The sequence below is a fragment of the Nansenia antarctica genome (assembly GCF_963989245.1).
Source record: "Nansenia antarctica genome assembly, chromosome: 6".
Taxonomy (NCBI): domain Eukaryota; kingdom Metazoa; phylum Chordata; class Actinopteri; order Argentiniformes; family Microstomatidae; genus Nansenia; species Nansenia antarctica.
Window position 1 is genome coordinate 39,136,455 of NC_137676.1, and position 14,375 is coordinate 39,150,829.

Here is a 14,375-nt window from a genome sequence, read left to right on the forward strand (position 1 = left end):
GTAGCACACAGGTAGTATACTATAACCATCTACTGACTATCAAAGACTGGTAGCACACAGGTAGTATACTATAACCGGTCCAGATTATTGGCACTCACTGTACAAGGGGGTTGCATCCAAGGTTCTCCATCTATCTGCATTGGTAAAGCTTTCTTAGTCCTGAGATGGGAAGAAATGGAGAACAATCGAGAGAACGAGAATGAGTTAAGGTAAAGTGAAAAAACTCAAATTGAATTCATGGTCAAAACAGACTGCGTTACATACATCAGTCAATATAGCCAATCAAGATAAGAGGGCGCTAATGTGTTACAGGGGTGATCACATTAACATATGCATGAAATCTGAACGAGACAGTGCATGTCCCTACATGTCCCCAACACTCACCTGATTGTGATTTGGGAGGTTTTCGCTAGTCTGACAGCACTTTTGAGTCCTGTATATATCTGCCCCATCTCCATGGCTCCTTCTAGACCAACCACCTCCATACGCCGGTCACTGAGTTCTGTCATGGAAAATGGGGACTATTGAACATGCAACTCAAAGAGACTGTTGAGATGAAAACCTGCTTCAAGTCTTATAACCTATGGAGGGTCTGGCTGTTCCCAGTACATGTTTTCATGTTGTTTTCACAAAGAAGTTAGCAGAAGTTATATTTTATTACTAGGAACAAACCTCAACACACCTGCACAATATTTGATGTCAGCTTTGGGAACAAACCGTAAACCATTGAAATCGTGAGACTGTGAGATGGTGTGGTTGGGATACTACATCACTGTACCTTGTGAGCTCACTTTCAGGACTTCAGGGTCCACAATAACCTCAGGCATCTCCTGGTTCATCAAGCCTTTGCTCTCCGCCTTCTTGGGCTCTCCCCACAGGTTGGAGCCGCCATGCATGCTGGGAATGTTGAGCACAGCTACCCCCTCCAGAGACAGGCTACTCAGGTCCAACGGAGTGCCACAACACTGAACACATGGAGACACAACGAGACAATAAAAACATGCTACAGGATCAATCGCCTTTCAGGATCACATTTTGGCTTAAGTGTTGACTGTATGGTTCATGATGTAATGTGAATCGATTTCTTATCTCATTAGACCACACAGTCCTCAGTTCGTGGCCAACAAAATTAACAGGCTTTTGTTCACGGAAATGGGGAGGTATGCCCCTCGCTGTGCAATCAGGTAATTTCTTGGCTTTTTTTTTTTTAAATTTCAGTCTATTTCAGTGCTCTAGCTTGTGAGCACAACATTTAGAACTAGTGGCTGAAAATAAACAAAAATCCTGTAACATCTCTTAAGTCTTTAATCAATATAAAGTAATCTCCATCATCAACAACATAGTTGTTTTTGCTACATGCTATGCTATGGGATGGTATGCTAAACTTCATGTTTCTTAGTGTTTCTGATGGTGTGTATGAGGTGAGGTTGCAGTTCTGCGTGCTGATGGCAAAGCTTAGTTTGTTTGTCGTTCTGTAGTACTCACCTCAATTGTAAGACATTCACTCAGTTTCTTGCATGAAGCCGAGATGGTCTCTGAGGTGGCAAACTCAAAATACCACAACTTGTTCTTCATTCTGGAATAGTAATAATAGTAATTAATACACTTATTAAAGGGTCAGACTTAACATCAAGTTGCCCTATACCCGTTATTACACTAAAAACAAACACTGTTATATAGAATACAATGCTTCATTATAGTAATTTGGTGATGGGGACAACCCAGCATTCATCTCCATGTGACTGGGAGACAACAGTGACTCTTTTACTCTGTTCTGATGCCTCACCTGCTGTTGAACTTCTGTGGATGCTTCTCCCTCATCGTATGAAACCGGTGAGCAATGGAGGCATCCTGTCAACACAAAAAGAGATTTCTCAAAAAAGTTTACAATAATAAGCCATTTTCTGAGCCGGAACACGTCCCCCTTAACTAAACTCACCACTCCAATGGAGAAGTAGTTGTTGATGATCTCGTAGGGCACAGGGTCTCCTTTCTCCTGGCTGTCCTCCAGGATGACCTGCACACTCCAGCGGTCCATGAGCACCGGAGAGCTCCCCTCGATCTCCTTCAGAATACGACTCAGGTCCACCCCGTCATACCCTGCCGACCAACCGCCAAACACAAACACAGACAAACACCCACACAGACAGTGGTGCCTTTAGAATACAAAATGCGTTGCTGCATCTTTTCTATCCGGGCTCATGTGAAAAAGAGACCTGGGACTCAAGTGATCTCCCTGGATAAATAAAGGTCAAATAAAATACAAATAATATTTGATAACACTGAGTAGGAAATGATGTGCTTGTTCCACACATACACACAGACTATACACAGATAAGGATACCTTCATAATGGCTGGGGAATGTTGGGGTTGGATCCCCTATATTATAGTACACACACCAGGCTGGGTGGCATAGAAAGGATGCTGTTCTCACCTCCTCCCCATCGAAGACAACGGGCAAGGTCATTTCCTGTACCCAGCGGAAGCACAGCTACAGGCGGCCGTGTTTGAAGATTGGCTTTGTCTGATTGTACCAAAGGGGGAGAAAGGGAGAGATGTCAGTATTGGATTCACTAATGTCTACATGTTGAGGCCATAACATCTACGCAACAATATATGTAACATGCATATGTTATATGTATCCATATCTTAAAGGCATGGAGCTTCTTTGATTAGGAAATGTATAGTTTGTATTGATACACTGAAATTGATCTGTCCATGCACAAGTATATGTAGCCTAATGGTGCATTCAAGGGCTCCTTGGAAACTCATCGCTTCCCTCAAGATTTAGAGTAGGATGTTAATGTAGAGCTCCCAATTGGCACATTTTTCAATTTTGTGCTGAGTCTGAAATAAAAAAGTTCCCTATTTCAGAGGAGCGCTTGAATGAAGCATAACAATGCCCCACCTATTGCATCAAGGATCCAGCCCACAGTGCCATCCCCTCCGCAAACCAAGATCCTGTAATCCAGCAGATTTCTGAAGAAGCAAAGCCTGAAACAAAGATTTACAATGTTGGGGAATGCAGAGCATGATCACGACACCATCAATGGGCAGTTGAACTGTCTCCCAGGGCTCAACAAGCAGCTCCGATTTACTTCAAGTATAAAAAAGCGGACGACCAAGAGAGTACACAAAAATAACTTTATTTGTTCTATTTGAGGTACCTTATAGACAGCCTTTCAGTTCAACAGATCACCTGATTTAAAGTAGCTGTTCAACAAAATAAGGAGATAATAGGAGAAAAATCCTGGTTGGCATTTCACAGAGTATGCTGGACAAATTTAAATATGAATGCTCCAAGTATGGTCTTTTCAGTCCCAGATATGTAATAACTTGTTTCACAGGAAGAATAAAAAAATAAAATAAAAATACAGCAGAATTAAAGGTAGCAACAACTTAGGCCAAATCTACAACGTAGGTACGTATTGATGTTGGTATAATCATGACAGGTACAACAACACAATCCCAGAAAGTGTTGTTCAACGACACCAGTGAGTGTTCTTCTCCTGCACAGTGAGAGACCTCCGTGATCTCAGCTCTGGCTGTGGTTCACTCCTGGTGTCAGAGTCACTTGGTGCACCTGGGCTCTCAGAGGATTCAACAGGCTCACTTCTGTCTGTGGTGGGAAACCATTGCTCCTCTCTAACTAGGCTGTGGTGATTCTCTCCAGGATACTCATCACATTCTGGTTGTGTTCCACCTGTCGACTCACGGTAGTTTAATGACTGGAATACAATCATCAGGTGATTGTATGCCTGGAGTAACGTTATCAGCTGGTTGTATGACTGAAGTAATGTCATCAGCTGGTTGTATGCCTGGAGTAATGTCATCAGCTGGTTGTATGCCTGGAGTAATGTCATCAGCTGGTTGTATGCCTGGAGTAATGTCATCAGGTGATTGTATGCCTGGAGTAACGTTATCAGGTGATTGTATGCCTGGAGTAACGTTATCAGCTGGTAGTATGACTGGAGTAATGTCACCAGCTGGTTGTATGACTGGAGTAATGTCATCAGCTGGTAGTATGCCTGGAGTAATGTCATCAGCTGGTTGTATGACTGGAGAAGCATCAGGAACGAGCGCCAAACCCCCAGGAGATGGAGTTGGCGTGTCTGAAAGTGAAAGGGCAGACGTTGGAGTGAGATATGTCTGTCCAATGCAAGAGCCCATATCTAACACTGTGTTTTCCGACCCTAAACCTAGAGACAAAATTGGACGCACATTTAATTCTTGCCCAGCTCTAAGCCAGCTGATTCATTGCATCAAGGGCTAATTGTTTGCTGAATAGTTTGGTGATCTATTGATTCAGGTGTGTTAGTGCTAGGCTGAAACTAAAATGTGCAAGGACCAGGATTGTACTTGAATATTGTATATCTTGTAAAAACTAACACAAGTTTTGTTGTAAACTTACCCTCTAATTTCACACCTGACGCAGATGACGTATCTGACATATCAGTCAGTGCCTTCTTCATACTTCAACTCTGTCTTAAGAATCGTGATCTGTTGCTGTTCTGTCAGTGGACATCGACTCTGTAAATGTGCATGTAAGAGTACTGTTGGAAGGTCTTCGAATGCACTCTCCTCCAGCACAGCATTGACCCTCAGGTTTTTAACAATCCTTCTGATTACTTTCATACTTTCTTCTTCACCTCCTCTGTTCTTCTTGTTACCCCAACCGCATTGATTTTATAACAATATTCCACGCTTGCTTGCGCCTTGTCGTAGTGAAGACTGAGGCTTGCTCCATCAAGACATTTTCATACCGTTTGACTTAGCGCCGATCAATACTTTCAATTCCTTTTCACAGACATTTTTCTTTCGCCTCACTCTCTTATTTTCAAAAGGTTTTTACCAGAACTTGTCAGGGTTGGGCAAATATATTCTATACATTGTTACAAAGTACGCACCAATATGTATATATAAAAATAACAAGAAGAACAATGATAATGTTAACAGTAAGACAGTCTTATTAACAAATAAGACAGCCCCCCCCACCCCCACCCCCACCTTCCCATCCCCATGATTATTATGTTATATATCATTTGGGGGTTATGAACATTTTCAAAACGGTCTTATAAAATCCCCTCCCAGAGCCAATGATTGAGAAGCGCAGCATCTCCAGATTAAAGCAGGACATTATGTCCAATGACTACGTGTGGGCGGGGCAGCATCCTTCCGCTTGAGCAGAATCACACGCCTGGCCAAGAGTGAGGCAAAGGCAACCATACGGTGTTCTGCAGGTGTCAGCACGCCTCGCTCTCTTTACGACATGCATACCTTTCATAATACTGAACAATTAGAAACAAAAACCTACTAACAACAAACGCATGGTCCAGCCTGCCTTCAATGCAGAGGCTGGATTTTCACTTTGAGAATCATCCTATTGGTCTTGAAGCGCAGTCTCCTTCCCTACTAAATCAATCTCCCCGAGCCACAGCTTTGATCACAGTGAATCATTCAATTTGCATAAAAACACAAATAGCTCTTGGCAAAGAAATCTCTGCTATAAAAAACTGTGAGCCAAAAAGAAAAACTTCAAAAGAATATATAAGAAATATGGAACATGCACTCTATTTTAAAACATTTTAGGTTGTTTATCCTGACATCCCAAACCAGGAAAAGTCTGCAATGAACTTAACTGTTTAAGACATACAGTACACCATCATAAAACTACAGTTGCCACCTAATTAATATGAAGGTGGGTATGAAGAGATATGAAGGTGGGTATGAAGAGGAAACTTACCCAGGTCCAGGTCCACCATTTGAGAGGTTGTATACCTGCCGCGGATTCAGCAAATATTGAAATTTACGTAGGACTCTGAAACACATACAACAAGAAACCTTAGGACTATTGACTCAATGAGACTTTCCTGTCTGTCCTCTTATTCCGGAGTCACACAGCTAATCTGATATGTTGGTGCTAGACACAAAATCATCTTGTCTACACCTTGCGGACTTGAAGAACTCACTTCTAAGGCAGTGAAATATGATTTTTTAAAAATTCAATTAGATAACTTCAGTCCCTTACAAAACATATCAACAATTCTACTATGCAGTCTCTTTACACAGCATTTTCCATATTCAAGCATATTCTTTTTATTTTGTGGTAAACAACGCATCACTCGATTTGTGTCATGCCAGTGTATAGCCTCACCTTTCTCCCTGTTTGCCCCCACTTTTAGGGTTCACAAACACCAGAAGAGGGTGAGTGTCTGCAACAGGGCTGATCTGTTTAAAAGAGAATAAGATATTAAGACAATTATTTAAAAAGGTTATACCACTTATACACAAATATATAGGAATAACTAAGCCGGGAAACATGCTTCTGATATGGGCTTATCAGAACACAAAACAACCATATCTGAGGCGGGCCTCCGGGCCTAGGGATAACCAAAACAACCTGTGACACTGCCGTCCCTTGACAGTGTATTCAGATATGACATAGCTTAGGCCATTCCGAGGGAGACAAAGTCCTCTAGCCAAGATTACTCTGTTTGACCCTGCTGAAGTACCATTCAGCAGTGCTGTGACAGCATGGCCTGGACAGGGCAGGGTAGCAGTACCTGAAGCACCTGTCCATCAGGGGTGGTGATGTGCTCACTGTCGTCGGTTGAGCCAGAGCAGCCGTTCTTCAGGCTGTTTGGCCTCTCCTGGGGGGGTCAACAGAGATGAGAAGGCAAGTAGGCATAGAGGCACATACTATACATAACAACAGGGGATGATAACAGTATGGTAGTCCACTGTCCAGATGTGTTTTATTTTTTCTCAAGCTAGATATCAAGATGCTCTATTAATAGGACAAGATGCTGCTTCTTTATGTATTTCATTTACCCTTATTCTAACAGACAAGTTGACGGAGAACCTATTCTCACTTACACCAACAACCTTGGGGATAATTGCAGGGGGAGAAGAGAAGGGATGAATCAGCCAATTGAAAGCAGGGGATGATTAGGTGGCCATGATACACTACTTCACACTACTTATTCTGACAGGGCTTGACAGGGTTCCAATAGGTGAGTGGTGCTCTACCTTGATGACAGGGTAGATGGCCCAGGGCGGTAGGATGTGGTCTCTGAGGGGACCGCAGTTACATTCTGACGGCTCCTGGGACACACATTCATCATGGCGCTGGAACACAGGAGCAGTGACATGATGTACCAATCATTCATACGCATAGAGGTCAAGACATAAACTGTACCGTAGCACTTACAGCAAAGGATTTGGATTCATAACTTATGAAAAATCTTTTGTTGTAAAAACTCTTTACTGAGTAATCGCTGAAAATAAATGTCCTGTTCTCATTAACATTCCATTGACCCCAACCCTGACATACAGGACCATTCTATTAACATTATTGACATCAAACCATGTGACCTGACCAGGGAAAACTCTAGGTATAAATCCTGCGGATGGAAGACAACGTATGGATTGAAATGAATGATTCCTAGGGGTCTGTCATAGACCTCAGGAGCCCAGCTTCCTCACCATGGTATGGCACCAGACACAGTGCTTGCCTGTTAGGCCCTGGTAGCTCTTAATCTTCTTCTGGCATCTGTCACACTTCCCAGAGTCACAGCTCCCACTGACCCAGTCATGAGCTGGAACCTGACACACGAGAAACAGGTTTACTTTAGAAACACAGTGACATGAAACACAGACACAAGACATGTCATTACACATGGTGACACTGCTTTCCACTGTCCTATGGGTCGGTAGGCCTGTAACAATTCCACATTTTTCTGTACAATTAATTGTCTCAGAAATAAATGTGAGTAACAATATCATTGTTTCACTGTTATGTGACCCAGATAATGTAATAACACAGCAACCTATGAAGTAAACCATGCCTCTTTATTATCATAAAACGTATTTTGGAACATAACATTGTATCTTCATCAATAAAGAAAGACCGTGTGTCATCTACTTATGTGTTTTTAGCATGTTCATGTTCTATCAGTGTGTTGTGATGTGCTTAACATGCAGAGCAGCTATCTAGCTATCTACACTTGAACACTTGATCTCTGCACTTTATATTAATATTAATTATGACTCTTGCACTATGATGTTGGTTTACACTGTCTTGTCCTGTCTTGCACCTGTCCTGCTGTAAACCGTGCTCCATTGCCCCAAATCAAATTCCTAACATGTTTACATGTCATGGCAATAAAGTCTTCTGATTCTGATTCTGATTCTGATAGCTAACACCATGTTCTTTGTTGTTAGCCAGCTAGTTAGCTAGTGTGTTGAAGCACAGGAAGATTGCCATTAGACAATTAAATTGCCATTAGACAATTATTTCATAATTATTACAAGCCTATGGGTTGGGCTGGGTTGGGATTTAGGTTAGGGCTCATTTTATTGTGGTTAGTTTAGTTACACTACACTTACAGTAGGCTATAAGAGTAAAAACCCAGTGTTCGTAAAATTGTTACTGAACCAGGCATGCATGCATACAGACACAAGGCAGATCTACCAGAGACTGACAGAGGCATTCAACGGACATCACAAACTAAACAGAGGCAGTGGAATTAATGTAGCCATAAATGTCACTGTAAATATCATGAGACAAAACAACGGCCATACCCCTGTGTCTTTCCTAGACTTCACGTAGGTCCTGGTGCAGGGAGCCGGGTTTCTGTTGGCACATCGTCCATGGACTGTGTATTTGCAGCCTTTATAACAAGACAAGACTAAATATTTGAGGATGACAACGTGTAGTTACCTAGGGTGATTGAACAGGGCTTTTGTCATGTTCACAAACTCAATGGAACATCAAGATGTCATTTCATTTGAGAATGAGATTTCCCCAACTTGGATATTTGGGCCTGTCCGTCCACTCTTAATACAACAGAATACAGTAGATTGAGAAAGAAAATAATGCTGCAGTATCGCCCTCTAGTTGTGAGACCAGGAACTCACAGGTGCAGCAGAGCCCCTGTTTCCTCAGGCCTAGTAGCATGCTCTGACACACATTGCAGTAGACGGGCTTGTTGAAATGCTTCATTCTCCATAGATGTTGGCCGTCCTTCTGAGTCATCTGAGAGAAGAGGAGGGTGTGGGTGGTGGAGGGAAAAAAACATATTTTTTAATATCACCAACTTGTAGGAGTAGAATCCATGCTTTAGTATTGTTATGATTGGGTCATGGTTGGAGGGTGGGGAGTCATTCGTTATTGGAGATCTGTTGACCCGTCCGAAATGACAATGATGTATTTGGCTTGACTGTGAGCTTTTTAATATGGCCTTTGCAATACCTCCCACTCAATATCAATACCTCCCACTCAACATCAGAGTAATGTAGATAGGCCGCTCTAGTCTATAATAGGTCGCAACCTAGAACATCCTTACATGGGATTCTTGCATGGGATTTCCTAGGATAAAGAACAGCACTTTGAATGCAAACACCATGTAAGAAATTATATTTGGTTAGGTAACACTAATCTAAGACTAGAAAGGTTCCACTCGCTGCCCACTGCTGTCAGGACTGCAGAATCACTACCTATTATCTGCCGTAGATTGAAGACCCATCTCTTCAGGCTACATCTTAACTGTCCCTCCTAAAGACCTCCTCCTCCCCACTATCTCCATGTGCAGTTTCTCTACTATAAAAAAGAAAAAATAATTCTTCCTTCTTCTAGCATGATAACCGGCAATGGCCCCTAGTGATAGCATACATTACTTTTTCTTATGATGATTGATGGATAGATGATTCATTTATTTAGACAAATGTATTTGTTGTAAGTCACTTTAGATAACGGCTGTTTGCTAAATGGAAAAAATGTAAATGTAATGTAAATGTATCTAGTAATTTAGGAGATGCTCTTGTCGACATCACGGAGAGACAAAAGTGCTTTCACAAACATTGGTAGTTTCAATGACTCATGGTGCATCATAATTTCTGTCAGTGTCTGAAGCATTGCCCCTAAAAAAAGCACACAGCAACTAGGAGAGGGCTGAATATGAGCCTTCAGAGCCTCAAACTCTCATTGGTGGCTGGAAATAGCCATAGGGGAAGTCCCACATTGTTGTAGAGGTGAGAAAAAGGGAGAGAGACCGTTTCACAGTCTAGACCTCAACAGTCAGCTAACAGTACAGTCTGACTAGCCAGCCTGCTTAACAGCTTAAGGCCATAAGACAAAATTGCCATATTATCAATAAGTATCCAGAATACTGATGTATGCGATATTATCTCAGATAGAAGTATTTCCAGATCACAGTTGTTCAACACTTTGGCCATAAGGGGCACTCCAAATGGTTAATAGTTCAAACATGATGACTTTCTCCATGACAATGTTTTTTAAAATTGTTACTTTGTTTTCATTGCAGTTTAAGGTTAATACTAGGGGGATACTAATAGTAAAGGCTGAATGCAGTTTAAATAAGGGTAAAGCTTGAGTGTGTGGGGACAAAGTTAACCCACAGAGAAATGGTGTATGTGTGAATGGGCTGACATTACCACACCCTCTCTGCTTAGTCAGCAGAAGGGTGGCGCCCTGAGGGATGAGTAGAGAGAGAGATAGAGGGGAGAGAGAAAGAAAGGGAGAGGGAGAGAGAGGGAGGGAGGGGGGGGGGGGGGAGAGAGAGAGGGAGGGAGGGAGGGAGGGAGGGGGAGAGAGAGAGAGAAAGAGAGAGAAAGAAAGAGAGAGAGAGAGAGAGAGAGAGAGAGAGAGAGAGAGAGAGAGAGAGAGAGAGAGAGAGAGAGAGAGGGCGCTCTGTTTGTTCGTGTCTGTACGAATCAAACTCTGATCCTTCATGAGAAGGAACTGTAGAGACTGACAGGGGCTGTATTAGATTGACAGTAGTGTATTACTGTGCCAATACAACCTCTGACAAAAGCACCCACAAATCAAGCCAAGAGGATGCCTCATATTTGCTCCTCCCCAGGCCCCACAGGAAAACTGCTGACCCAATCAGAGGAAGGAGTGAGAGGGACAGCCCTACCTTCAGCCCCAGTAGCACCAGCAGGGGCACGTTGTTCATCCCTCCTCCCACCCACTCCTCCAGAGACACGGTGCCACTGCTGTCAGCGTCGATGGCCGTCATCATGTCCTTCAGAACCTGAGCAGGGGACAGTGTATCCTTCTTTAGCATCGAATCTGTACTGTACGGAAGCCATTCCCAGGACTTCAATCGACACTATACACAGTTGGAGCTCAGAAACTTCAGAGGGCCTGTGTTATGCACACACAGAGCCAGAGATTGTGTGCTATTTATAGCTGAGGTATTGTGCCCTCAGTTTGTGTCAAGGCTTTTCACAAACACACCAAATGAGCATCCTTGAGAGGGCGTTTATGTAGTAAATCATTTCAGCCACATAGAATAGAGGCACTTCATTTTTCTCCCCCCCCCGCCCCAAAACTGCAGATGGTGTACTGTAAGCATCAAGCATTTTTGCCCTTACCGGCCTGAGCTCAGACACATCCCATCCGAGGTAATCTGCAGCATGCATCATCTGAGCAATGATCCTGTCCACTTCCTGGGTTAGCATAGTCAGCAGGGGAGAGACTCAGTTAGTTAATGTTAGTATAAAACATTTACTGTATACTGCACCACGTCACAATGAAGGGGTGTAAAATGTATTTCTCTTGAATTGACTACTCATTAATAGGCAAACAGTTGAGAAACTAGGAAAATACTCTGATTGATGTCTTTTTAGCATTATAAGATATTTATTCAGTGACTTACAGAGCTGTCAAGGACTCCATTGCCATCTCTGTCATACAGTTTGAATGCAACTGGAAAAGAGGGGAAAATTGAGGATGAGAGCCTTGGGAAAAAGACAATAATAATACAAATGGCTGTAAAAATAGACTGGAGCTGCAGGGAGAAAACGGAACCAGGACTCACACTCCAGCTTGTCCCTGGGCTGGCCGTCCTCCAACAGGGAGAAGTAACACGAAACGTCCTTCAGGAAGACCTCCTCTGTGAGACAGGAAGTGGATGGAGTGAATATTCGACTATAATATAACACATACCCTACATGTTCAGTCTGTGCGTTTTTTTGGATGAACGAACCAGCACACAGCACACTGATGACACTGATGTTTTGAGACAACCACGACAACTGTCTCTGCACACGGGCCGGACCATAAACTCACTGGTGTTGTCCTCGCTGACAGGCTCAGAGTTCTGGAAGGAGCGGAACAGACGCTGGCAGAGGTCCACAGGGAAGTCCTCGACCTCCAGGTAGGTCTTGATGAAGAGACGGAAGCCCTCCTCATTGATACACTGGAACAGAGGGAGACACAGAGATTGGAGAGATTTGTTTTGATTTGTTATCGTGAGAACCGTCAGATCAGAACATTTGATTGATTTGGGGGAAGAGGACCGGATTAAGTTGATTGGGGCGGTTGGTCTAGATTGGTGTGGTTATGTAATACGTAAAGCAAACTACAGAAATACTATACAGAAAGGAAACTAGATTTTGATTTGTAGCCAAGTCCATTTCCCTTTTCTGGGATAATAGTTAGCTCGAGGACAAACAATCCAATGTTCCCTCTGGAATACTGAACCAGAAACCTGATTCCATTTCCCTGATTGATATGCTATAAAGCTGCTAGTAATAAATAATGAGACTCCAAGGCAGTCTAAGCTAAATAAAGGATGCTCTGACAACACAGGCAGAGAGTCTTCCAGTACTGCTCTACGCTTTTTGTCAGGCTAATTTCTTTGCTTATATTGTATTGAGGCAGTGTGACTGCTTTATCATCATACTGTATATGTCTTTATGAACGGTAGCACATTGCCCATGAAGTGTGGCCTCTAGTTCATATCAAAATGTATTTATTTGTATTCATGATGTAATGTCCCTAGCTGTCATTTTGTAAAGAGACCACTGAAATCAGCTTTCACCCTAATTAGTTGGCAGATCCAGCTGCAGATGTCTACACTATTGGCAAGGCAGTCTTTTTAAATCACTAAATGGCTTACTCTGCATGCAGCTAGCCAGCATACCACTCACAAGCATCTTGCAACACGGGCACAATCGAAGAGGCAATTGCCATTCGACTTCAGTTGGCTGCAAATTCATCAACCGCTGAGGACATTTGTCTCGGATACGGCAGGTTCATCTACACGATCAATGTTTTAAAATCGATTCGATCGATTGTGAGAAAACAAATGACTGACCAAAATGTCACCCACATCTCTCTTTCATTCGACTGCACTGAGAGTCAACGTAGTAAATAATGTGCCACTTTAAATGCAGATTTTTTTTTTCAAGAAGGAGTGAGAGCAGACATGAATTGTAAGAGGATGAGAAACCGGACTATGATATCTTCTCACCTCTCCGTGTCTGTGCTGGGCCAATCTGCCATCTGCATCGAATTCCCTCAGCACATCTTTAACCTTCAGGCTGCAGTCTGGGACGAGAGACAAACAGGTCACAAACACACACACGTGCACACGCGCGCACACACACACACACACACACACACACACACACACACACACACACACACACACACACACACACACACACACACACACACACAATTACACTCTATATCCAAGTTGTGGTTCTTACAGGAGCTATATAGACCAACAACTTGAATTCACAATGTACCTGAATCAAGATCTACCAAGAAACGCAGTGTGTGGGTGCTACGTTTGCACATACTCCGAAATGATGTAAGACAGTCACCTCTTCCATATACGAGAGAGCATGAGTGTGTGGGTGGAAGTGGAAGTGGAAGGGGGGTAAGCGCTGCGGAGCCTGCCTGCTGGGAACTCACATTCAATGTACTGCTGTAGCTGAATGAAGTCGACTGGGTTCAGCTCCTTCACCTCTGGGTCTGTGGGGGCGGACATGGTGCCTGCGTCTGAAAGAGAGAGGGGGGGGGGGTAGAGAGAGAGTGAGGGGGGGATAGAAAGATAGAGAGAGAAAAAACATTGCTTGCTAACTTGCTAACAAACATACATTAGCCACTTGCCAGTTACTCACAACAAGGCAGGCCCTTTGTTGGAGTCACAGGACACTTTACATAACACCATAACAGTTAGCAAAAGTCTGTTTACATCCACAAGATTTACATCGACAAAACTGGCTGTTCAGGCTTTGACATGTAAATACTCTTCCTTGGCCTTAGAACTTCTCTGGGGAGGGTTCAGGCTAAACAATTTACAACAGCCCCCTTCCCCACACCTATATTTCAAATGACCTTGTGTTTAGGATGAGAAACACAGAAGGGGGAGGACTATCAGTAGTCTGGTGTCATGCTCTGTACAAAAAGCATAAACAGCTAAAAGACATTTCACCCCGTTAACCACAGCATGTTAAAAGGTCACACTCTACATCGAGCTTCTGCACAGCCAAAGAAGCTTTCGTTCAGAATGTTTTAAATGTCTAACCAAGTTTCCTATTCATGACTCTGTAA

The 14,375-nt window shown here is 43.1% G+C and overlaps 1 protein-coding gene across 1 annotated transcript in view; it reads right to left on the reverse strand.

Annotated features, from left to right (window-relative positions):
• dgkaa (diacylglycerol kinase, alpha a) overlaps window positions 1-13,809 on the reverse strand; it is a gene marked incomplete at both ends in the record, with an annotated part of 14,120 nt that extends 311 nt beyond the window's left edge. Inside the window, 22 exons of the mRNA XM_080533917.1 lie at window positions 99-159; window positions 385-502; window positions 779-965; window positions 1,486-1,576; window positions 1,787-1,851; window positions 1,940-2,100; window positions 2,436-2,525; window positions 2,910-2,995; window positions 5,745-5,819; window positions 6,156-6,229; window positions 6,565-6,651; window positions 7,031-7,129; window positions 7,487-7,606; window positions 8,585-8,673; window positions 8,921-9,038; window positions 10,942-11,058; window positions 11,402-11,476; window positions 11,686-11,735; window positions 11,848-11,922; window positions 12,099-12,228; window positions 13,285-13,361; window positions 13,734-13,809. Of these exons, the coding sequence (XP_080390043.1) occupies window positions 99-159; window positions 385-502; window positions 779-965; window positions 1,486-1,576; window positions 1,787-1,851; window positions 1,940-2,100; window positions 2,436-2,525; window positions 2,910-2,995; window positions 5,745-5,819; window positions 6,156-6,229; window positions 6,565-6,651; window positions 7,031-7,129; window positions 7,487-7,606; window positions 8,585-8,673; window positions 8,921-9,038; window positions 10,942-11,058; window positions 11,402-11,476; window positions 11,686-11,735; window positions 11,848-11,922; window positions 12,099-12,228; window positions 13,285-13,361; window positions 13,734-13,809 (2,121 nt within the window). The remainder of the gene's footprint in view (window positions 1-98; window positions 160-384; window positions 503-778; window positions 966-1,485; window positions 1,577-1,786; window positions 1,852-1,939; window positions 2,101-2,435; window positions 2,526-2,909; window positions 2,996-5,744; window positions 5,820-6,155; window positions 6,230-6,564; window positions 6,652-7,030; window positions 7,130-7,486; window positions 7,607-8,584; window positions 8,674-8,920; window positions 9,039-10,941; window positions 11,059-11,401; window positions 11,477-11,685; window positions 11,736-11,847; window positions 11,923-12,098; window positions 12,229-13,284; window positions 13,362-13,733) is intronic.
• Between the last annotated feature and the right edge of the window lie 566 nt (window positions 13,810-14,375).